The sequence below is a fragment of the Artemia franciscana genome, chromosome 21 (genome assembly GCF_032884065.1).
Source record: "Artemia franciscana chromosome 21, ASM3288406v1, whole genome shotgun sequence".
Taxonomy (NCBI): Eukaryota; Metazoa; Arthropoda; class Branchiopoda; order Anostraca; family Artemiidae; genus Artemia; species Artemia franciscana.
Genome location: NC_088883.1, coordinates 8,381,913 through 8,408,052, shown reverse-complemented (window position 1 = coordinate 8,408,052; position 26,140 = coordinate 8,381,913). Strand labels below are relative to the sequence as shown.

Genomic DNA, 26,140 nt, shown 5'->3' with positions numbered 1-26,140 from the left:
ATTTTGCCGCTTAATGCTAGCAAACAAATAAATAATTCATTTTGAATGTTGTAATAGGTATAACGAAAAGATCTGGAAAACTATAGAAAACCAGGGTTTTCACGTATGAAATGACCTAAGATGAGTCGAGGGGCAAAAACGTTGTTAGATACTTACGTGTTATCTCGACCGCGCAAATGCTTGGCCTGAATATAACCGATTTCTCTATCTGCATTCGGAGATAATTAGCTTAGCATGAGTTAGATAAACTACTTTGAATGTATATTCTAGTCAAATATTGAATGTATAGAGTTGGTTTGGCATTTCCTATAATGCGCTCTAAGCAGCTCTGGGCTTTCCATAATTCTTTGTTGAACTTTACCATAATTATGTTTCTAAAGTTTTACATTTTTTTGAGATTTTGGTATTTTTATTAGGATTATCACTTCTTGAGTGTGGTCGGGGTAACACGTAAGTACCAGTTATTGTTTTGATGTTCTTGGTCCTGTAATTTTGTGTTATTTAAAATTCATTAACGTTTCATAACGATAATTTAACATTCTAACGTGTTTTCCGGAAACGTGTGAAACAATTTAAACTGCTATTGGTTGAATTTCTTTCTTTTTTTTGTAAGTAATGTGTTTTGGTTTTGGATTGCCCATTTAAGGGCCATATTCTCTGCTGTTTTAAAATGCTGTCTTTCCTAATTAGCCTCTTGTGGTAATGTAATTTGGATTTATTTCCCAGTTACGGGCTATATTCTGTACAGTTTTAAAATGCTGTCGTTCCTAATTACCGTCTTGTGGCAATTTGGATTTATTTCCTAGTTAAGGGCGCATTTTTAAAATACTGTCTTTCCTGATTACCCTCTTGTGGTAATGCAATTGGGATTCATTTCCCAGTTAAGGGCGCATTTTTAAAATGTTGTCTTTCCTAACTACCCTCTTGTATTAATGCGATTTGGATTTATTTCCAAAATATTATTTTCATACACAGTACAAAGGTAACAGGCCAACACACATCTGTATATCCTTATCAGTATTGTCCACAAATTCACTCTTAAAACCAACTTTCTCTTTTAGTTGGTGTCCAAGATATGAACAAGTTGGTTTAAATTAAATATGTACAATAAGGGTATACTCTACGGCGTAATTGCTGGTGTTCTATACACCGTTCATAATATTGCTATTTGGAAAATAATTCTTCTTCTTCTGACGGTATACGCCCTAACTGGAGGACATAAGTATCTTTGGAAGGTATACAAAACATTGCCACGTGATGCCAAGTAAGTTTTTTTATGCATACTTAACTGTTAATAGCCCTCACATAAAAAAAAATACAGAATGTGGTGTTTGTTCATGGTAATTTAGTTCAAGAAATTGATTGGCAATTCAAGGATGTACCAATATATTTTGAATCGGCTGGATTAGAAATTAGAAGGGTCGATTTCTACGTTTTTAGAGGAAATATTTTTAGATCCTCCCAGTAAAATTTCATTCTTCCACAGTACACGAATTAAATTTAATTTTCTTCCTTTTAACTCCAAAGGCTAATTTTTTCGCTAAAAACAGCGTATAATTTGGCTGATTAACAAAAAATGCAAGTTTTTAGGCACTAGTTTAGTACTTCTACTCTCCATAAGGAAACAATAAAAAATTAGAAAAATTAAAAAGTTTGCAAACTAAATTTCCAAAAATCTTTCTAAATTTAGAATTTAAATAATCCGTCTAAATTTGGAAATACCCAAGAACCGTAAAAAGATATATTTTTTTTGGAATCAATTTAGTACTTGTACTCTCCATAAGGAAACTACTAAAATGTTTGAAAATTTGGAATCTAAATTTGAAAAATTAAAATCACCAGAAATTCTTCTAAATTTGAAATTCATAAGACTTTTCTGGTATTCTAAGTAAATTCTGAAATATTCAAAAATTCTACAAAATTCTCAAAGAATTTAAAATGCAGTGTATATGCCTAGAGAAGGACCTGCAGAGAAGGAAACATTAAAAAAACAAAAACAATTCATACGTTATAATATCCAGAATGATGATAGCTTGCACATTTTGCATGCATCCACACTGTACTTTACCCCTAATCCCCCTAATGTGCAAATATCTAGCCCAAATTATACATTTCTCATGCATTCTCCCAATGCGTCTCTTGTGCGTCTCAACCCGTGTACCTGTAAATTGAACCAACCGTGACCAAACAAGAACCGGAAAAACGAATGACAGCCAGAATGCATTTGAAATATATAATTGGGGCTATATATTTGCACATTAGGGGGGGGGGTAAGGTATAGAAGGGTTGCATGCAAAATGTGTCAGCTACAATTATTCTGCATATTATGGAGTATGAACTGTTATCTTAACATGTTTCCTTCTCTACAGGTCCTTCTCTAGCCTTATACAAAAAGTTCTTCTAATGTTAGAAAATTTAGAAATCAAAATTTTCAAAAAATTAGGTTTCCAAAACTACCAAAAATTAAGAATTTCAGGTATTAACTTAGTACTTCCACTTTCCATGAATAAATACTAAAATTTCTGTAACTACTTTAAAAATTCTAAAATCCTTACAAAATCATTCTTAAATGCGGACTACTTCAGTAACTCCCCCCCCCCCACACACCTACTCCCCGAATATGCAAATATATAGTCCAAATTATATAGGCTACTCATTGTATTTTCAAAACACGACTCTTTTATTCCCACGGCTCGTTTACCGTTAGCCGTTAAAAAGTCGCGGGAAGGAAACAGAGTTCGGCTACTGAAATACTGTGAGCAAATGTAATTTTGTGTTATATTTGCACATTAGGGGGGTGTGTGTAAATAATTCAGTGTCCATTTAGGAATGATCCAAGTAAGTATTTCAGAGTGTTTTAAAGTAACTTTCATAATTTTAGTGTTTCCTGATGGAAAGTGGAAGTGCTAAACATATGCCAATTTTATTTGGATTTTGGTCATTTTTGCTTCTATAAGAAAACTTAAAAAAAATTTCGGGTGAGGATTTAACAAATTCCATGGTTTTGACATTTTCCCGCTTAATTTCTTTTGAATTTCCACTAAAGGTCCCAGGATTTAGCTTTATTCTAAATTGCATTCATCCATATGTTTGAAGGCGAAATTCTTCTTCTTCTTCTCATAGTGTGCGCCCTCAGATTCCAAGCTTTTTCTTTTTTTTCTTTTTCTTTGACTTCTCCTTTTTTCCTTGAGCTATAGATAAGCGTAATGGATCAGTTTTATGCCAAAGCCCCGGTGTAAACCTTGGAAGTTGTTTAAGAAAGAAGCAAATGTAAGAAGTATAGGGGAAAACAATAAGAATGAAACTTAGCCTTTAATATATTAACAGAGAGTAGTGAGCTAACCATCTGTAAAATTGTGTATGCTATGTGCTGTAGGGTGAAAGTGTACCACGTACTTTCTGACTGAGGAAGGTATGGTGGAAGTGCACTTCTGCGTGGCGGATCAACTCGTGCGCCGAGATATCTTCCAAGGAATAGAAAGTGGACATCCTCTTAATACAGAGCAGTGTACCCATTTTTTCTCAGCTGCCCAGAAGTCTTTCAACAAGTCTGAAAAAGTTCCCTTTTTTAGATGCCATTTTTGTAAGGGGTGCTCATCCCCCTCAAGTTATATTATTTTACGCTAGGCTCCCCTTGTATCAGGGACCAACGGCTGTAAATTTAAAAAGGATCGAAGATACCCAATTTCATTGGCCCCATTTTAGGGTCGCCATGTACTTACGCCAGATTTACGCCGAGATTTACGCCAGGTGGCGGAAAGTCAGCGCCACCTCCGTTCCACAACACCTTCACCTTGTAAAAAAAATCTCGGATCCCCTTTAGCGCTTGGCAACGATTCTTAGAAATTTCAAGCCAATTGGAAAAAGTTCTTTGATCCATTTTCAGGCCCCGAATCTGGTTGTGGGGCCTAGATAAAAAAAAAACTGAATTATAACTATTTTAGCTTACGTGTGTGGGCATAAGATGAAGATCTACTGAAGCTTGCCAGTAACTGCCTTGTACGACACAATAGCCTGACGGATTTGGGTATTTCAAATGGTCTGGTTTCCAGTAACTTGACTGGTCCTGCAAAAATGTGTTCGTCATCCACAGTATCAATATCGTCTTTCTTTGGTCAATTGAATGAGTAGTTGGCAAGGCTCAAGCAGTGAATAAAACTTGAGATTAACTTTTCCCTCGTCAGGAAAGTCTAGAACCCTTCCTATGTGCCAACCTTATTCGTCATTCCTGGCATTGTGTTTAACTGCATAGTACTCATTTAGCTTGGGAACGATCTTTTGCTTACTGGGTGTCTTTCCTCTTCAACGGCCCGCTCTTTACGCTGAAGTTTCTTTCTGTTTTAAAAATAGAGTTAAGAGAAAGAGTAAAACTTTAGCGTAAAGAGCGGGCCGTTGAGGAGGAAAAGCCCCTTTCATATACGGAGTAATTTCTGTTCGTTTTAAATTTTAATGTTGCTCCTTACTTTCATTTAAAAAAAACTTTTTTTTTTAATTTATTTAATCATGTTTCAAATCAAAGAGATTTTCGTCCTTAACTTTCGTTTTAAGAAGTATATATTCGATTGTTTAGTTCGAATGGTTTATTTTTTTTTGTGACGCCAGTCGTTATATTTTAGAGCCGATCACATTATTCCTTAAGTGTATAGATAGGATGGAGGAGGTTTGTGCGAGGCTGTGTTGGCCTTGGTCGGTTTGGTACTGCAGTCAGGTGTTATTAGTAGTAGTATGTCAGAAAAGGAAGCCACATCACCCCTTTTTTAGTACCGCTCCTTACTATTTTAGATTTTGAGCTTGTAAGAAGCACGCAAAACCTGATTGGCTCTTGTTAGCGCCCCTCTTTATTATTTCAGGTTTTGTGTTAGTAAAATAAACGCAAAACCTGATTGGTCCTTTTTTGTGCCCCTCCTTATTATTTCAGATTTTGAGCTAGTAAAAAGAACGCGAACCCTGATTGGTTCTCGCAAAACGTGATTGGTTCTTTTTAGTGTCCCTCATTATTATTTCAGATTCTGAGCTAGTAAAAAGAATACAAAACATGATTGGTTCTTTTTAATGCCTCTCCTTACTATTTCAGATTTTGAGCTAATACAAAGAACAAAAAACCTAATTGATTCTTCTGTATGAAGTTAAATTTAAAAAAAATATGTTTTTTCAGCTATAAGTAAAGAGTATTATTACAACTTAAGCGAACATAAATTTTTCCATATATGACGGAACTTCCCTCTCAACCCCTGGGTCTTAACGCTATAGTTTGACTTTTTGTTAAAATTCGCTAACAACAACTGCTGAAACACAAGGGCCGTTGAATTAGAATATGAAACTTTTTAAAAGCACTAAAAAACTTCAGCGTAACGAGTGTGAGAATTGGGGAGGGGAAAGCTCTCTTCATGTAGGGAATAATATCTGTTCGCTTTAAGTTATAATGTTTTTCATATCATGTCGGTAATTCTTGCTTCCTCCTCTGTAATTTCATGTGGAAAAGTCCTCCCGGAATTCCCTTCTCGCTGAAAATTTCAACAGGAAAAAATGCCACCGGACAATTCCCGCTGGAAAATTGCCCTTACTTTCATTTGAAAAAATGGTTGTTTTTTTATGTAATTTCTGATCGTTTTTCAAATCATGCCAAAAATTCCCCTCCCTCCGTTTAAAAGTTCCTCCAGGAAGCTCCCCTGGGAAATCCCTTCTTCTAAAAAAAAATCCTCAACGGAAAATACTCTCATAGAACCCCCCCCCCAAATAGTTCCCATCCTGGAATTCTGAAAATTCTCCTCCTAAAAATTTTCTCCCCATGGAGTTTTTTCCACGGAAATCCCCCCCCCCAAATAAGCTATACATTTCCCAAAAGTAAATGCTATATATAAACAATGGCCAAATAGCATAAATTACAGCCCGTTCCCGAGGGGATGAGGGGTTCTTGTCATCCTTGGAGGTATTGTACCTTTCAACTATGCTAAACCAAAAGGTTATTCTCAAAGCTTTGATCGGATGTCTTTGGTAAAAAAGGGGTTTGAGAGGGGGCTAGTGGCCATCCAATCTTTGTGTCACTTAAAAAGGGCACTAGAACTTATAATTTCGTTTGAGAGAGCCCTGTCTCGACCCTCTAGGACTATTGGTTCGATATGATTGGCCGTGGGAAGAAAACAACGACAAACAAACAAATAAACTCGTATCTGGGTTCTTTCTTCTGGCAAAAAGAAAGTTCTATATTTCATATATAGTAGCTAGAAAACCTCTACGCCATGGTATTCAGACAATGCCTAGTCTAATGGTGTGATCTTCATTAAGATCACTGGACTTCTTAGAGTTGTTTTCACCTTTTTCGTAAACGGTCAAGTTTTTTCAGGCTTGTAGTTCTTGATGGGTGACATTAAACTTAACTCATTTTCTGCGTTTGGAATCAGCATAAAAAGTTAATTAATTTGATGTGTTAATTGTAATGATTTTCTTAGGGTGTTGGTTACTATTGGGCCGAGTCGCTCTTTACTTACCACAAACTATTTGATTTCATGCAATTATAGAGAACCAACATATTTCGAGTCACAACATTTTTTGCAAGAAAATTCTGTTTCTCTATTTTTTAGTTTTAAAAAGTACGAACTGTAAATGTCGTTATCAAAGTTGTCGAGATGAATTGGATTTTTATTTTGCCGACAATTTTCAATCTATTTTAACTAAAAGTTATGAGGTCTTAGTTCAGACATAATTAAATCATTCAGAGTTGACGCAAAGGTCACATATTTTGTAAAAGCAATGTTATTGCTATATTTGGCAAATATTTGGCAGTCTTGCTGGCAAATTTAGCACGATGTGAGTGTAATGTCTGTTCTCTGAATTCAATCCGGCTCCGTGTTTGGAAATCTGGTTCTTAACTGGGCTCTTTGAAGTCTAGTTTCGGATCATGTTGTTCAAAAAATTTTCGGTCAGAAGGCTACGTGAGAGTAAAGTTTTCTCAGATTCATATATTTTCGGGGACCTTTTCTTAAAATGCAAGCCCAATAATGACCTTCAAAGTTTTAATAACTTTTAATTACTTTTTATTTTTTTAATAATTAATTTTAAATAGTTGAGTTCATATTTTTACCAATTAATTCATCAATTAATAATTCTAATTACTAATCAGTCATCCCGGTACTAGTGTGTTTGAGGCCAACACAGTTGCGCACGGTTCTTATTCCGCTAGTCTGTTCAAGGTATCACTCTTACACCCTCACAGGTAGTTTTAATTATAGCACCTCCCCATTCCATCGACGACCTCCTGCTTTTTCTTCTGGTTCAGATGAACGACCTGGCTACGCTGTCATGGATACATCGACTTCGTCTCGAGTTGTTCTTACCAGTGATTAAATAAATAAAAAAAAAACTAGTTTTTTTTAACTGAAAGTAAGGAGCGACATTAAAACTTAAAACGAACAGAAATTACTCCGTATACGAGATGGGTTGTCCCCTCCTCAACACCTCGCTCTTTACGCTAAAGTTTTTAATTGTTTTAAAAAGTAGAACTGTGGCAAAGAGTCAAACTTTAGCGTAAAGAGCGAGGGATTGCGGAGGGGACAACCCATATCATATACGGAGTAATATCTGTTCGTTTTAAGTTTTAATGTCGCTTCTTACTTTCAGTCAAAAAAACTATTTTTTTTTATTTAATTTCTGAACGTTTTTGAATTAATGCATGTTTGATTTTGGCTCTCCGCATATAAATTATTAAAATGAAATTTGTATATTAATTCTTTTTTTTGGCTAAATGGCTTTCTCTTAGTTTTGACCAGACGATTTTTAGAAATAAGGGGTGGGGAAGGAGGCCGAGTTGACCTCCAATTTTTCGGCTGCTTAAAAAGGCAACTAGAACTTCTAATTTTTAACGAACGTTTTTATTAGTAAAAAATATACGTAACTTAAGAATTTACTTACGTAACAAACTTTTATATTCTTATATTTTTATTATGTATATGAGGGGGTTCGTCCCCTCGTTAATATCTCGCTGTTTACGCTAAATCTTAAGTTTTGTCCCAATATTTAAGAATGACCCCTGAATCAGAAAGGCCGTAGAATAAATAGTTGAAATCAATGAAAATACTTTAGCATAAATAATGAGGTATTTATCTCCTCCTAAATACCTCGCTCTTTGTGCCAAAGAATTTTTAGAACCCCTCATATTCGTAATCATCTTTGTTCGTTTTAAGTTTTAAGTATCTCTGTTCGTTTTAAGTTTTAATGCTACTTCTTAATTTCAATTCAAAAAACTTTTTCATGTTTATTTTTTCATTGTTTTTTTTTATAGTAATGCTAGAAAATCCCGCGCCCTTTTCATTGAATTTCTCTTCCCCCATGACATATTCCTCCAAGGGAAGATCCTCCCACATAGCCCCCTCCCCTCAACCCCACCCCCAAACAAAAAAAGCGTGGGAGGGGGCCTAGGTGCCCTCCAAATTTTTTGGTCACTTAAAAAGGGCACTAGAACTTTTTATTTCCATTAGAATGGGCCCTCTTGCAACATTCTAGGGCCACTTGGTCGATACGATGACCCCTGAAAAAAAAATAATAATTAAACACGCACCCGTGATCTGTCTTCTGGCAAAAAATACGAAATTCCACATTTTTGTAGATAGGAGCTTGAAATTTTTGCTATAGGGTTCTCTGATACGCTGAATGTGATGGTGTGATTTTCGATGGTGTGATAGATTCTAAGACTTTTAGGGGGTGTTTCCCCCTATTTTCCAAAATAAGGCAAATTTTCTCAGGCTCGTAACTTTTGATGACAAAGACTAAATTTGATGAAACTTATATATTTAAAATAAGCATGAAAATCCAATTCTTTTGATGTGTCTTTTAGCATCAAAATTCCGTTTTTAGGGTTTCTTTTACTATTGAGCCGGGTTGCTCCTTACTACAGTTCTTACTACACTTCAGATGATTGCCTCACAATTTTAGCGACTACTACTAAGAACTCTTCGCTGTACCATGCCACATGAGGCAATCAAAGTTACGTATGGTTCTTCTTAAACCAATCTCTTCAAAGCTTTAACATTCCTAATTCGATGGCCTTCTGTTTCTGGTGACCAACATGAATTACCCAGTTAGGGTAGCTGGATAAGATCGTTTTTTATGGCACTTGGTATTAACCAAGTGACATATAGCAATCGCAAATTCTGTCGGTCCCGGTTTTCCTACTTTAGGCACTTCCAGGTAAGCTAGGACGATGAAATCTGGCAGGCGTATCAGGGACCGGACCAGATTAAAATAGAAATAGACGTTTTCCCGATTTGACCATCTGGGGGGGGGGAGTGGGGGCCCGTTAATTCAGAAAAATAGAAGTATTTTTAACTTACGAACGGTTGATCAGATCTTAATGAAATTTGATGTTTGGAAGGATATCGTGTCTCAGAGCTGTTATTTTAAATCCCGACCGGATCTGGTGATATTGGGGGGGAGTTGGGAGGGGGAAACCTAAAATCTTGGAAAACACTTAGAGCGGAGGGATCGGGATGAAACTTGGTGGGAAAAATAAGAACAAGTCCTAAATACATGATTGACATAACCGGAACGGATCCGCTCTCTTTGTGGTGGTTGGGGGGGGGGGGTAATTCTGAAAAATTAAAAAAATGAGGTATTTTTAACTTACGAACGGGTGATCGGATCTCAATGAATTTTGATATTTAGAAGGATATCGTGTCTCAAAGCTCTTATTTTAATTTCCGACCGGATCTGGTGACATTGGGGGAGTTTGGGGTGGGGGAACCTAAAATGATGGAAAACGCTTAGATTGGAGGGATCGGGATGAAACTTGGTTGAAAAAATAAGCAGAAGTCTTAGATACGGGATTTAAATAATTGGAACGGATCCGCTCTATTGGGGGGGGGGGGGGGTAATTCTGAAAAATTAGAAAAAATGACGCATTTTTAACTTGCGAAGGAGTGATCGGATCTTCATGAAACTTCATATTTAGAAGGACCTCGTAACTCAGATTTCTTATTTTAAATCTCAACCAGATCCAGCATAATGGGGGGGCAGTTGGGGGGGGGGGACCGGAAATCTTAGAAAATACTTAAAGCGGTGAGATAAGGATGAAACTGGATGGGAAGAATAAAAACCTGTCTAAGACACGTGACTGAACTAACGACCAGATCTGCTCTCTTTGGGGTAGTTTGGGGGGGGGGGGGGGGTTAATTCTGAAAAACTGAAAAAAAATCAGGTGTTTTTAACTTACGAACGGGTGATCGGATCTCAATGAAATTTGATATTTAGAAGGATATCGTATCTCAAAGCTGTTATTTTAAGTCCTGACCGGATATGGTAACATTGGGGGAAGTTTTGGGTGGGGGAACCTAAAATGGAGGAAAACGCTTAGATTGGAGGAATCGGGATGAAACTTGGTGGGAAAAATAAGCAGAAGTCTTAGATACGTGATTTACATAATTGGAACGGATCCGCTCTATGGGGGGGGGGGGTTAATTCTGAAAAATTAGAAAAAATGACGTATATTTAACTTACGAAGGAGTGATCGGATCTTCATGAAACTTCATATTTAGAAGGACCTCGTAACTCAGATCTCTTATTTTAAATCTCAACCGGATCCAGCGTAATTGGGGGGGGGGGGGGTAGTTGGGGGGAACCGGAAATCTTAGAAAATACTTAAAGCGGTGAGATCAGGATGAAACTGGATGGGAAGAATAAAAACCTGTCTAAGATACGTGACTGACATAACCGGACCGGATCTGCTCTCTTTGGGGTAGTTTGGGGGGGGGATTAATTCTGAAAAACTAAAAAAAATGAGGTATTTTTAACTTACGAATGGGTGATCGGATCTCAATGAAATTTCATATTTAGAAGGATTTCGTGTCTCAGAGCTCTTATTTTAAATCCCGACCAGATCTGATGACATTGGGGGGGGGGGAGCTAGGAGGGGGAAGCCTAAAACTTGGAAAACACTTAGAGTGGAGGGTTCGGGATGGAACTTGGTGGAAAAAATAAGCACAAGTCCTAAATACATGGTTGACATAAGCGGAACTTATCCGCTCTCTTTGGGGTAGTTGGGGGGGGGGGGGGGTAATTCTGAAAAATTAGAAAAAATGAGGTATTTTTAGCTTACGCACGGGTGATTGGATCTCAATGAAATTTGATATTTAGAAGGATATCGTGTCTCAAAGCTCTTATTTTAAGTCGCGACCGGATCTGGTGACATTGGGGGGAATTTGGGGTGGGGGAACCTAAAATGATGGAAAACGCTTAGATTGGAGGGATCGGGATGAAACTTGGTGGGAAAAATAAGCAGAAGTCTTAGATACGGGATTTACATAATTGGAATGGATCCGCTCTATTGGGGGGGGGGGGTAATTCTGAAAAATTAGAAAAAATGACGTATTTTTAACTTACGAAGGAGTGATCGGATCTTCATGAAACTTCATATTTAGAAGGACCTCGTAACTCAGATCTCTTATTTTAAATCTCAACCGGATCCAGCATAATTGGGGAGGGGGGGACCGGAAATCTTAGAAAATACTTAAAGCGGTGAGATCAGGATGAAACTGGATGGGAAGAATAAAAACCTGTCTAAGACACGTGACTGAACTAACGACCAGATCTGCTCTCTTTGGGGTAGTTCGGGGGGGGGGGGGGGGGGGTTAATTCTGAAAAACTGAAAAAAAATCAGGTGTTTTTAACTTACGAACGGGTGATCGGATCTCAATGAAATTTGATATTTAGAAGGATATCGTATCTCAAAGCTGTTATTTTAAGTCCCGACCGGATATGGTAACATTGGGGGAAGTTTTGGGTGGGGGAACCTAAAATGGAGGAAAACGCTTAGATTGGAGGAAAAACTAATTGCGAAAAACTAAAAAAAATCAGGCGTTTTTAACTTACGAACGGGTGATCGGATCTCAATGAAATTTGATCTTTAGAAGGATATCGTGTCTTAAAGCTCTTATTTTAAGTCCCGACCGGATATGGTGACATTGTGGGAAGTTTGGGGTGGGGGAACCTAAAATGAAGGAAAACGCTTAGATTGGAGGAATCGGGATGAAACTTGGTGGGCAAAATAAGCAGAAGTCTTAGATACGTGATTTAAATAATTGGAACGGATCCGCTCTATTGGGGGGGGGGTAATTTTGAAAATTAGAAAAAATGACGTATATTTAACTTACGAAGGAGTGATCGGATCTTCATGAAACTTCTTATTTAGAAGGACTTCGTAACTCAGATGTCTTATTTTAAATCTCAACCGGATCCTGCGTAATTGGGGGGGGGCAGTTGGGGGGAACCGGAAATCTTAGAAAATACTTAAAGCGGTGAGATCAGGATGAAACTGGATGGGAAGAATAAAAACCTGTCTAAGATACGTGACTGACATAACTGGACCGGATCTGCTCTCTTTGGGGTAGTTGGGAGGGGGTGTGTGTTAATTGTGAAAAACTAAAAAATGAGGTATTTTTAACTTACGAACGGGTGATCGGATGTCAATGAAATTTGATATTTAGAAGGATATCGTGTCTCAGAGCTCTTATTTCAAATCCCGACCAGATCTGGTGACATTTGGGGGGGAGTTGGGAGGGGAAAACCTAAAACTTGGAAAACACAGATCTCTTATTTTAAATCTCAACCGGATCCAGCGTAATTGGGGGGGCAGTTGGGGGGTACTGGAAATCTTTGAAAATACTTAAAGCGGTGAGATCAGGATGAAACTGGATGAGAAGAATAAAAACTTGTCTAAGATACGTAACTGACATAACCGGATCTGCTCTCTTTGGTGGAGGTGGGGGAGGGGTAATTTTGAAAATTGATGTATTTGTAACTTGCGAAAGGGTAACCAGATATTAATGAAATTTGATGTTTAGAAGGATCTTGTGCTTTAAAGCTCTAATTTCAAATTCCTGTGACATTGGGGGGATTGGAGGATGAAACCGGAATTCTTGGAAAACGTGAAAATTGGGGTATTTTTATCTTACGTATAGGTGATCGGATCTTAATGAAATTTTATATTTAGAAGGAATTCATGTCTCAGAGCTCTTATTTCAAATCACGACCAAATCTTTTGACATCGGGGGGAGTTGGAGGGGGAAATCTTGGAAAACACTTTGAGTGGAGGAATCAGGATGATGCTTGGTGGATAGTATAAGCAAATATAAGCAATTCGTAAATGTCCTTGATACGTGATTGACGGAACCGTACTGGATTCGCTCTCTTTGGGCGAGTTGGGGGGAGGGGTTCAGTGATTTGGCGAGTTTGGTGCTTCTGGACGTGCTAGGACGATGAAAATTGGTAGGTGTGTCAGGGAGCTGCACAAATTAACTTGATAAAGTCGTTTTCCCAGAATCGACCATCTGGGGGGCTAAAGGGAGAGGAAAAATCAGGTATTTATAACATACGTGTGGGTGATCGGATCTTAATGAATTTCGTTATTTAGGACATCGTGACTCAGAGCTCTTATTCTAAATCCTGACCGGCATTAAGCCTCTTATTTTCCCTTTAAATCAATCTATTGATTCATAGAATTTTGTTAGAGCTCATACCATATGATCTCTTGGCTCTTAGCTCTTCATGCCTCGTCACAAGTGCCATATGAGCTCTTAGCTCTTGATGTTTTCAGTAAAGCACTAGTTCTAGTTAGCTGTTCTTACGAGAGAAAGTGTGTTGAAATGTATGATGGGGGGAGGGCTTAAGGGGATGTAGATTGTTGGGGTTTATTAATTTTTTGCCTTCTTGAAATTTCCAGGTTTGGTCCATGAAGTTACGTAATGGGGAATTTAAACCTCAGTCTTTTCCCTTACTGCAATTATTTGCTTCTTGCCTTAAAAAAAATTGTCCGTTTGCCAGACATTACTTATCTGTTTTCATCTGTACTTTTCAAACCGTTCAGAGGGACGCATGGGCTGAAAAATCTACACGTGATGTTCAAGCACCAAATCAATTAAAAAAAAACTGTGTAATTCAGCGACAAAATTCTGATTTTGTTCATTCCTTACTGAATAACCTGGCAAGAAACTTATATAGTTAATTGCAGTGTAACATAACCGATCCTTGTGAGATACGGTAAAATTTCAGTTTTCTGCAGGACTGGGTGGCGTAGCAACTGCGGACAGGGGAAGCCTAGGAATTGCCCAGAATGGACCGAATCAGACGAAAAATGAAAGCATAATAGTCTAAAACTATTTGTAATACATTAAAATTTTGCACTGTTATCGCTTCGGTTTTTTTTTCTAGTTGAATTATCGGCTATAAAACAGTTCGTGGCAACGAACTGTAGTAAGGCGCGACCCGGCTCAATAGTAACCGAAACTCTAAAAAACGGAATTTTGATATCAATAGCTACATAAAAAAACTGCATTTTAATGCTGATTTAAAATATATAAGTTTCATCAAGTTTATTTATATACATCAAAAGTTATGAGCCTGAGAAAATTTACCTTATTTTAGAAAATAGGGGAAACACCCCTTTAAAGTCATAGAATGTCAACAAAAATCACATTATTAGATTCAGCGTATCAGAGAACTCTATAGTAGAATTTTCAAGCTCCTATCCACAAAAATGTGGAATTATGTGTTGTTTGCCACAAGATAGATCAAGGATGCATGTTTATTTGTTGTTTTTTTTTTTTGTTTTTTCTTTTTTTTCTTTTCCCTGGGGGTGATCGTATCGACCCTGTGGTCCTAGAATGTCGCAAGGGGGCTCATTCTAATGGAAATTAAAAGTTCTAGTTACCTTTTTAAGAAAAAAGTTGGAGGGTGCCTAGGCCCCCTCCTATGCTCATTTTTTCCCCCAAAGTCACCGGATCGAAATTCTGATATAGCCATTTTATTCAACATAGACTAAAAACTTAATAACTAACAACTGTCTTAACTTAATAACTAATAACTGTAATAATTTGTAAATAATATTAACTTAATAACTGTCTTTAGGGGGTGCATTAAGGGTGCATTTCTATTAAGGGGGTGCAGGATTTTCTAGCATTTAAAAAAAAAGAACAATGAAAAAATAAATATGAAAGAGTTTTTCAACTGAAAGTAAGGAGCCGCATTATAACTGAAAACGAACTGAAATTATTACGCATATCAAGGTTTCACCTCCTTCTAATACCTCGCTCTTTACGCTAAAGTGTTTTTTAGTAATTTCAACTATTTATTCTACGACCTTTGTGATTCAGGGGTCATTCTTAGGGAATTGGGACAAAATTTAAGTTTTGGTGTAAAGAGTGAGGTATTGACCGGGGGGCGAACCCCCTCATAGAAGTTCGTTACTTCAGTTAATTCGTAATTCACGTATATTTTTACTAATAAATACGTTCGTAAAAATTAAAAGTTCCAGTTGCCTTTTTAAGTAACCAAAGAATTGGAGGGTAACTAGGCCTCCTCCCCCGCCTCTGTTTTTCTCAAAATTGTCCGATCAATACTATGAGAAAGCCATTTAGCCAAAAAAAGGATTAATATCCAAGTTTCGTTTTAATTATTCATGCCCGGAGCGCCAAAATCACAACATGCATTAATTAAAAACGTTCAGAAATTAAATAAAGAAAACAAGGTTTTTCTAACTGAAAGGAAGGAGCAACATTAAATTTAAAACGTACAGAAATTGCTCCGTATATGAAAGGGGCTGTTCCCTCCTCAACGCCCCGCTCTTTACGCTAAAGTTTTTTACTTTTTTAGAAAGTAGAGTTGAGAGAAAGTCAACCCTTAGCGTAAAGAGCGGAGCTTTGTTGGAACAGCCCCTTTCATGTACGGAGTAATTTCTGTTCGTTTTAAATTTTAATGTCGCTGAAATATTTATTAACTCTCATTGAGCTTACAGAGGGATTTCCAGTATAGCATGCTAGCCGCTCGGCTAGGACAGCAAATGTGGTACTGCTTTAAAAACTTTGCAATTTTGTAGCAACTAAAAGAAAATTTTGAAGATCGTGTTTTTCAGTATGAACTGACCTAAAACAGTTGCAGAAAAAAGTGTTTATTTTGACTTTCAAGGCATTTTTCTTTGTACTTTCAAGACATTTCGCAATTTTGGCAAAATCAATTGTCGCCGTGTATGTACATAATTTCTAGCTGTTCAAGTAATTCGGTTCTTTGTAGATCAGCGGATAATAGTTTGCCTGCAGATCATCGACAGTATTCTGTAATTGCAACCAGTTGACACGACTTAAAATAGTCTACAATTTCATCATTAATTGTGCAACCACTTTATTATGCAACCGCGCTGTTTTATCGTTGTATAAGAAGCGCTGCATCCGGTTAAGGGTTTTTCATCAATTCAAGCATTAACATTGAAATAGAAACTATACCATATGTGCATCAGAGTTGCGTGAAAGTCTTTCAGTGAAGCGGCTTCCGCACTATGTACTTAATTTTCCAAGTCAAGTGATTAAATTCGTTAGTACCCATGTACTATACTGCCAACAATCAAGTTTACGCCGTGTAGAACACGAGAACAAACCGGTTTTATTTGTCTGTATTAAGAAACAAATGGCTCACGCTCAGTAGAAAACACGTGGTAGGTGAAAGAATACATTGGGATTATATAATTTGGGCTATATATTCGCACATAAAGGGGGAGGGGGGTTAGGTTGCCCCCACCCCCTAATGTGCGAATATTTAGCCCAACATTGTTTATAAAGAATTATATTTTCATCTTGTTTTGGTATTATTCATTAGGATTAACGTAACTACACTTCTTGAGTGTTGGTGGTATAATACATAAACTTCTGTTTGTTATTAAATTAAAAAAAATCAACTAAAAGTAAGGAGCAAAATTAAAACTTAAATCGAACATAAGTTATTGCGTATATGAGAGGGTTCGCCCCCTGATCAATACCTCCTCTTTACACTAAAGTTCGAATATTGTTTCAGTTCTTTAAGAATGAACCCAAATCACAAAGATCGTTTAATTAGAATAAATAGCTTTTTCAAAGTACTAAAAAAAACATTAGCGTAAAGAGCGGTATTGACGAGGGGAACCCCCTCACAAACGTAATAATTTTTATCCGTTTTAAGGTGTATTGTTTTTCTTACTTTTAGTTGGAAAAAACTTTTTTTTATTTAACTTCTGATCGTTTTTTTAATGATGCTGGGAAATCCACGCGCCCTTCATGGAAAATTCTCTTCCTCCACGGAAAATTCCTCCATGGGAAGATCTTCCCACGTAACCCTCTACCCCAACCCACTCCCCGCCAGGCCCCCCCCCTCCCTGAAAATGTCTGTATATTTCCTTATTACCAATACTAAATGTAAACAATTAGCAAAGTTCGAAACTTTCTGCCCTTCCCCAGGGGACTGTGGGTGATTAAGTCATCCTCAAAGACATAGTTATATGACTTTTCGACTATGCTGAACAAAATAGCTATCTCAAAATGTTGATTTTTCGTTCGAATGAGCCCTCTCGCAACATTCCAGGACTAATGGGTCAATACAATCACTCCTGGGGAGAAAACAAATAAACACGCTTCCATAATCTTTCTTCTGGCAAAAAAATACAAAATTCCACATTTCTGTGTATAGGAGCTTGAAACCTCTGCAGCAGGGTTCTGTGATACACTGAATCTGATGGTGTGATTTTCATTAAGATTTATTACTTTAAAGTTGTGTTTCCCCCTTTTTTCTAAAATAACACAATTTTTCAGACTCATAACTTTTGATGAGTAGGACTAAACTTGATAAAACTTATATACATATTTAAAATCAGCATAAAAATCCGATTCTTTTGATGTATCTATTTATATCAAGATTCTATATTTTAGAGTTCCGGTTACTACTGAGCCGGGTCGCTCCTTACTTACAGCTCGTTACCACGAACTGTTTTTGGTCTTAGGTTTTGGTTGCATCCAGGATATTTCTCGGGGGGGGGGGGGGGGGCACGAATAAAAACTTTAACAACGCATCAAAAAAAAATTATGTTCGGGGCCCATAATAGAAACTGGGAACCCCCCCCCCTGGGGGTCATATGTTCAGGTGGAGGAGGAAGAAGGCCCCTCAAATGTACACTCAGCAGGGCCAACTGCCGTGTTCACGCGTCAGATGAGTTACAAACCTTCTCCCAGTAATGGGTTAAATTGCATGGTGAAGCAGAACACCATCGTGGGAGGATCCTCTATAGGAGGACAACTGCGGCAGGGCGTAAGATCCAGATTTATGGACAACGGCCTCTGTAAAGGGCTGCCTCGACCCTTTCGGGGTACCTGCAAGACTGGGAAACTTGCGGTCAATTTTTCCCACTTCAGGAGTGGCGCCCCTCGAGGAAATTATAGCCTAGTAAACAACACAGCACTCGTACGGGATTCTGATTATTGGATAATTTTCTGGGTTTGGTTTGTTTTGATGGGCGTTTTCGGGCTGAAAAACCTCTTCCTAGCTAATTTATCTACTATGGGCTGCCTCCCCGTAGTAGCATAATATTTGTAGGCATGAATATATAATGAGTCGGAGGTAATAGGCTTGGGACTGTCTGTGCAGGATTTCGACTCTTGTTGATAGAAGAGCATCGCCAAGTGCTGAAAACCATGTTGTGACCAAGATGGGCCCAGGATTGCACAAAGCCTCCAACTTACTGGAGGTCCCAGGGACTTCTTGCTGTCCGGTTCTAAGCCGGCTTAAGCGCTTCGGTGTAGACTTGAGAAGATATGTTGGTCCCCATCCTGCACTGGTATCCGGGATCACTGCTTTTCTTGAGGCCAAAATAATTTCAAAGATTTAAAGAACATGAAAATTGGAACTTGGAATGTTACGACGTTAAAAAATGACTATCGCATCGACATTTTGACTGACGAATTCAGACGGTTTGAACTGGATTTATTAGGAGTTTCAGAAACTCATATCCCAGGGGTAGGAAGCATGAAATTAGGTGACATAGAATTTGTTTACTCAGGAAGGAAGGATGGGGTACATAGACAGGGAGTTGGGCTCATGATGAATAAGGAAGCTGCTAAGTCTTGTTTAGGCTGGGAAGGTATTAATAATAGAATACTAATTGCTCATTTTTTGACTAAAAAGTTTAGGGTATCAGTTATAGTAGTATATGCCCCCATTGAACCAACTGATGGAGATACTAGTGACTCAGATGAATTTTACTTACAGTTACAGGAGCAAATAGACAGGGTACCAGGTAGAAATATGGTGTTTTTGCTAGGAGATTTTAATGCCCAGGTTGGTAGAAATAGGGATAGATGGTATCCTAGCCTAGGTAATTTTGGTGTAGGAAAAGAAAACAGTAATGGCTATAGGCTTTTGCAATTTTGTAGGTATAACAACCTAGTTATAACCAATACGGTGTTTGGTCACAAAATGGTCCATAAGTTGACATGGTATTCACGTGATGGTAAGACAGCAAACCTTATTGATTATGTTATTGTAAACAGAAGACTAGCAGGATCAATACAAGATACTAGGGTGTATAGGAGTGCCGTTATTGATGTTAAAAGTAAAGATCACCATCTAGTAGTGTCTAAGGTTAATTTAAAGCTGAAATTTCGGAAGAGTAACTCCCTCCCGGAAAGTTATGATGTTGGTAGACTTCAGGATGAAAATTTGAGAAAAAAAATTCCAGGAACAGTTGAGTACTAAACTTGAGGGTTTAAAATTTGACAATGTGGAAGATGGATGGAATAATTTCAGAAAAACAATTTGTGAAGTTGCTGATGGTGTCCTAGGGAAGAGTGCTAAGACAGCAACTAGGAATATTAGTGAAAAAGCTTTAGGTTTAATAGAGAGTAGAAGGGGTTTGTATAAGAATTATCTGAGCGATAGGTCGTATGAAAACAAAAGGAATGTAAAGAAAGTGGAGAAAGCATTAAAATATGAACTAAGGAGATGTGAAATGGAGGCGATGGATAAAATTGCTGAGGATCTGGAAGATGCGGCTAGACGGCATAATAGTAAAATATTATGCTGGCATGTTAATAAATTGAAAGGGAGTAGCCGATCCGGACTAGTCCCAGTTAAAGATAGAAATGGGGCCACAATTAGTGATAAGGAAAAAGTTAAAGAAAGATGGGTGGAACATTTTGAGAATGTGCTAAACCGAGATACAGTTGCAGGAAAAGATATAGATGAAAATGAAAAAGTTTGTGATACCTTGGATGTGAAGGAAGATTTGTTTAGTGAGGAAGAATTAGCGACAGTACTAGAAGGATTAAAAAATAATAAGGCCCCAGGTGCTGATAGTATGATTAATGAGTTCCTTAAATATGGTGGCTCTGAGGTTAGGAATAAGCTACTGAAGATTATGAACATGATTTTTGAAAAAGGGGAAGTACCCAATGATTTTAGGAAAACCTTAATTAAACCACTGTATAAGAAAGGTGACAAGAGTGAATGTCGGAATTATCGAGGCATTAGTCTGGTCTCTGTAGGTAGCAAATTACTGAGTAATATGATACTTTTTAGACTGAGACATGCTGTAGACAAAGTTTTAAGGGAAGAACAATGCGGTTTTAGAAAGGGTAGAGGATGTGTCGACCATGTTTTCACTCTTAGGTTAATAATTGAGAAGTCCCTTCGTTGTCAAACACCTTTGGTCCTTAGTTTTATCGATTATGAGCAAGCTTTTGATTCTGTTGATAGAACAGCGTTAACAAAGGTCTTATCGTTATATGGTATACCAGAAAAATACATTAAAGTGATTTGCGCTATGTACGAGAATAATACTGCTGCGGTTAAGGTAGGAAATGAGGTTAGCAACTGGTTTTGTATTAAATCAGGAGTTAAGCAGGGTTGTGTTCTATCCCCCTTTATATGGATCATTTTGATGGACTTCGTCTTAAGGAGCACAGGAAAGGCAATTGGAGACCATGGAATCAAATGGGGAGGAAGAACGCTCCTGGACTTAGATTATGCTGATGATTTAAGCATATTAGATGAAAGTGTGAGCAAAATGAATGAATTTTTAGAGGTTTTACGAGTTCAGGGTGCTAAAATAGGCTTGAAAATTAATGTTAAGAAGACTAAGTCACTAAGGTTAGGAATAAGTGAAGATGAACAGGTGACCTTAGGTAACGAAAAGATTGATCAGGTTGGGAGCTTCAGTTACCTTGGTAGTATTATTAGTAAAGATGGTGGGAGCAGTGAAGATGTTAAAAGTAGAATAGCTAAAGCTCAGGGTGTTTTTTCACAGTTAAAAAAAGTTTGGAAGAATAGAAAGATAAGCCTACAAACCAAGATTAGAATATTGGAAGCTACAGTGATGACACTGGTCAAATATGGCTCTGAAGCATGGACACTCCGAAAAGCAGATGAAAATTTACTAGATGTTTTCCAGAGAAATTGCCTACGGATTGTTCTGGGTACCCGGCTGACTGACCGTATTTCAAACAGTAGGTTGTACGAAAAGTGTGGTTCAATCCCGCTTTCTGGGGCTATAATGAAAGAAAGGTTGAGATGGCTAGGCCACGTTCTACGGATGAAGGATGACAGATTACCGAAGATTGTCCTTTTTGGCCAACCGTCTGGGGCTACACGGAAAGCAGGTCGTCCTTGTCTGGGTTGGGAGGATGTCATAAATAAGGATTTAAAGGAAATGGGAACTTCCTGGGAGGGTGTAAAGAGGGAGGCTTTAAATAGATTAGGTTGGAGGAGGAGCGTGCGTAGCTGTGTTGGCCTCAGGCGGCTTGGTGCTGCAGTGAGTTATTAGTAGTAGTAGTAGTAGTAGTATTACATTTTTACGAGTCGGATAAACGTTTTGGGGGATGCTTAAACCCTCTCCCCCCTCCCAGGATACGGCCATGCCTAAGGTATGACCTTCTGTCTAAAATTCTTCATAAGTAAATTTCCAAAAAATCAAAAATCTGGAATGCAGACTCAAGCTCTAATCAAGTTTGAAAGGCTTCCTTGGAAAATTGTATAATTTTTTTTTCAAAAGTTTTTATTTGCTCGTCAAGAAATTCTATTTTCTTGTTGCTGCATTGACTTTTCCATGACGTAACGTAAAACGTTATGTTTTGACGTAACGTAAAACATAAGTAGAGCTCACTTCGCACTGCGTTCGTTACGGACAAAAGTTGCTCCGTAAGATTAAATAGCGTGAAGCCCTAAGACGCGTTGGTGCGAAAGGCTCTACGACGTAGTGTGTAAGTACCATAAAAATGCGTTGAAATCGCAGAATATGCTAATAAAATGAGTATTGTAGAAAATCCAAGCAATCTGATCAGTTATTTTGTCAGGTGCTTTAGCTGAAGAAAACTTACACACACGATCCGAGGCGTGATCACCAAAGACTGTACTATAATTGGGTAGAGTATGGGTAACTTACAAGAGTGGGAACTAGCGCAAGTGCTGACAAAAAAACTATTAACACCATCTAGCGTTTGTTTTACACTTGACATTTTCAGTGTAATAATAAGAACAATTAATTTAAGTAGTGTAAGTGTCTGATGTCAGTTCCTGGCAGGAAAATGATTACAAAGCTTGAAAAAATGCCAATTGTCGCCAAACGCTAAACGACGCTGATGCTTGTTTTTTTTTTGTCAATACTAGCGCCATTTCCCAATTTTATATGTTGCCCATACTCTTTGGGGCACACCACTGAATACTCGGTCTTAATTTTTATAAGAGAACCTGATGTCGGTTATTGTCGGTGCATTGATGACTAGCAAATCGGCAACCATAAGTCAAAACATTCTATATTTAAAAAAAAAAAAACAAAAAAAAACAGGCTAGACGATTCATTTGTTGATTTCGGACTGTCCAGTTGGGCCTTTTTTTCTTATTTTTCCGGTATGGATCTTCAAAAATTTATTACCGACTCCTACAGTGTAACTGACTCGCAACAGCATCCATATTATATATAGCAACATATGATCAACAGCATATAATATATATACTGTCCTGACTCGCATACAATTGACGGTACTTATGTATCATAGCAGCCACACTCAAGAAGTAAAGTTAGGTTAATCATAATTAAATAGACCAAAATATGGTGAAATATAATGCTTTAATAACACAATTATAGAAATATAGAAAGCAGGCTGCCCACGATTATAGAAAGCGGGCTGCCCAGAACGCACTACATTAAATACCTAACCTAACCAACTCTATATATTAAATAGTCATTTAAAATATGTCTGCATAGTAGTTTATCTCACTCAGGCTACGCTAATTATCTCCTAGTGTACAGAGAGAAACCGGTTTTACAACAGATCAAAAACAAGTGCGTAGTTGCTATAATACACAAGTACCCAATTGGCAATTTTCATAGAAGAGCGCAGACATTTCCCACACTTACACTTAATATCAGGAAAACCTTTGGTATGTTCTTTCTTGTAAAAAGGACGCCATTAAAGCAATATATTCTTGTTTTTTGCTATTGTGCATTGTTTGACATCGAATTTTGGGAATATCTTAAGACTCCTCTTGTCTCGCTTAATTTTCTACCGTACGCTATTACGCTTTTTTTTTAGATGGTGATTGAAAGTAAAAGACAGAAATTTTTGATGTTTAACTATTACCGAAATGTTTGGCCCTACTTTCTTAAAATAATTGAGTCTTTTTACCGGGTATCAGGGGCTTTGTAGCGAAACTTGTACAAAGCTCAAAATTTTAATTTTTACCCCAATTTTCTCGAGTGCCAAAAATCGGTGATTTTGATATATGAATTGTGTGAAATCAGTTTCAATTTTTTCATAAAATAAAAGAGAAGCAACTGTCTATGTAGGTTCAGCAGGTTTTTTCCCCATCTGGACATTTGCCATTGTCGCTTGTTGTCACGCTATAACTTTTAAACACGTATTTAAATTGTCATTTTTGTATCTCTAATTAAGATAAAACGTGACTGTCATTGCTCAGAAACAAAGATTTGATATCGGACTCTAAAATCATCTTCAGAAGTAGACGAAAAGACGATCTGGAATTTGGCCTCATCTTCAAGGGATGGACTTTGCCCGCTAGGAATTGCCAAGGGGGTGCTGACTTCCCGCTACCTAGTGTACATCCCGGTACGTCACTTGTGTCGCACAGTTCCGCCACGTTTGGCACACTTTCCAAAAAGCCTTACGCAGTTCCACCACACCTAGCACGCGCCTCCTGGGGTACTTGATTTCTGAGATAGTGACCTCCCGGGGAATTACGATTCCTAAAAATGTCATAGGCCTATAAGCTTCTAATAGAAAACATACCATATTCCATCTAAGGATTCTGGGATTCAAAGTATAGCTTTTTTTCTACTGGTTTTCAACTGATTCTGACTGCACCGAATGTCTAAAAAAAACACACACAAAAACCCAAATAATCACTTAATTAACTATATCGACGGACGAAGGCAATGCTGTAGTTTTGCAGCCTTTAAGCAGGGTAGATACTGGGTTATTTGTGTAAATTCCGGTATAAGGAGGTTAGATAAAGAATCACAATCTCGTCCATTAAAAAATTTTTAGTTTATGTGGCTGAACAGTTTATAATTGATTGAGTGGTTTTGACATAACTTATAGAGCTTGGACAAGAGATCTGAATAAACAGCAGGAAACTAAAAGCCGAAACATAATTTGCTGGTAATCTTAGAAAAAAACATTCAACTTCTCTCGGTTTGTCCCGAAGATAGAGATATTCAGTTTTAACGAAACTTATATCATTGGAAAGTGTTAATTTAGTTTTTTTTTTCAATTGAACGAAGGAGAATGTTCTTTTTAACGTTCTGGAAAAGGCTGTTCCTAAAAAATCCCAGCATACATGCTGGCATATCAGCTCAAAAGATATGCCGTTTGATTAATTTTGTAGGTTTGGGAGTTCCTTAAAGTGCCAAGGGTATCAAAATAGTAATATTTTTCGCTGAACTTGTTTATTCATGACTAGAAAAACCATGATTTTCTGAGATTTACTCCTTTGATTGTTTGAAAGTTAAGAGGTTTGTAAGGCAGTATAGTATTTTGTCAGTCTTGCCATGTTGAACGATGAATACAAATAAGCAAAACTGATTATAAGATCGATAAGATTTAAAATTTAAATTTGTTGGATAGTACAATAAAGCAATAGAATTTTAGAAAGGGACGAAAATGGGGAGGACACTAGTAAATATACATACAAACAAAACCAATGTACATAAATGAACAAATCTCCTTTCAGACCCCGAGATGGTCGAATCAGGGAAAACAATTTTATCAAGGCAATTTATGCAGGTCCCTGACCCACCTATCAATTGTCATCGTCCTAGCACATCCAGAAGCGCCAATCTCGCCAAAGCACTGGACCCCCTAGCTCCCCCAAAGAGAGCGGATCCAGTTCGGTTACGTCAATCACGTATCTACGACATTTGTTTATTCTACCCACCAAGTTTCATCCCGATCTCTCCACTCTAAACGTTTTCCAAGATTTCTGGTTTCCCCCTCCAGCTCCCCCCAATGTCACCAGGTTTGGTTGAGATTTGAAATAAGAGCTCTGAGACATGAGTTCCTTCTAAATATAAAATTTCATTAAGATCTGGTCACCCGTTCTTAAGTTAAAAATACCTCAATTTTTCTAATTTTACCGAATTAACACCCCCCAACTCCCCCAAAGAGAACAGATCCGTTCCAATTATGTCAATCGCATATCTAGAACTTGTGTTTATTTTTCCCATCAAGTTTCATCCCGATCTCTTCACTCTACGTGTTTTCCAAGATTTCCGGTTTCCAAGATTTTTCTTTCCCCCCTCCAACCCCCTTTGTCCCCGGATCCGATTCAAATTGAAAATGGAGCATCTGAGACATAAGATTTTTCTATATATCAAGTTTAATTAAGATCCGATTACCCATTTGTATGATAAAGATACCTCAATTTTCATGTTTTCCCCCACAAACTCCCCTCAGTGTCGCTGGATCTGGTCGGGATTTAAAATGAGAGCTCTGAAACACAAGATCTTTCTAAATATCATATTACATTAAGATCTGATTACCCATTCGTAAGTTACAAATACCTCATTTTTCTATTTTTTTCGAATATGAAATATGAACCTAATGCCTGCAGATTCTGGGATTCAATATTGCGTTTTTAGTCATGTAATCCACAAGTTTCGAAACCTCTTGGATAAACTGTTCTAGAAGTCGGAAGATGTTTGCGAATATTAAGGCTTAGACCAAAGGCGTGTCGAGGATTCTTTTTCAGGGGAGGTACTTTGGGGGAGGCGGGTTTACAGTTTTTTTCACAAAACGTATTGAAAATAGTTTCTTTACTTTTTCTAATTTTTACTGATCGGACAGGAATT

The 26,140-nt window shown here is 37.6% G+C and overlaps 1 protein-coding gene across 3 annotated transcripts in view; it reads left to right on the top strand.

The window, feature by feature from the left end:
• Positions 1-26,140, top strand: part of LOC136040527 (long-chain fatty acid transport protein 4-like) — a 139,691-nt gene that overhangs the window by 30,092 nt on the left and 83,459 nt on the right. For all 3 annotated transcript variants that reach the window (XM_065724706.1, XM_065724707.1, XM_065724708.1), the window contains exon 2: positions 1,062-1,264. In XM_065724706.1, coding sequence (XP_065580778.1) covers positions 1,101-1,264 — 164 coding nt within the window. In that variant the 5' untranslated portion in view covers positions 1,062-1,100. The remainder of the gene's footprint in view (positions 1-1,061; positions 1,265-26,140) is intronic.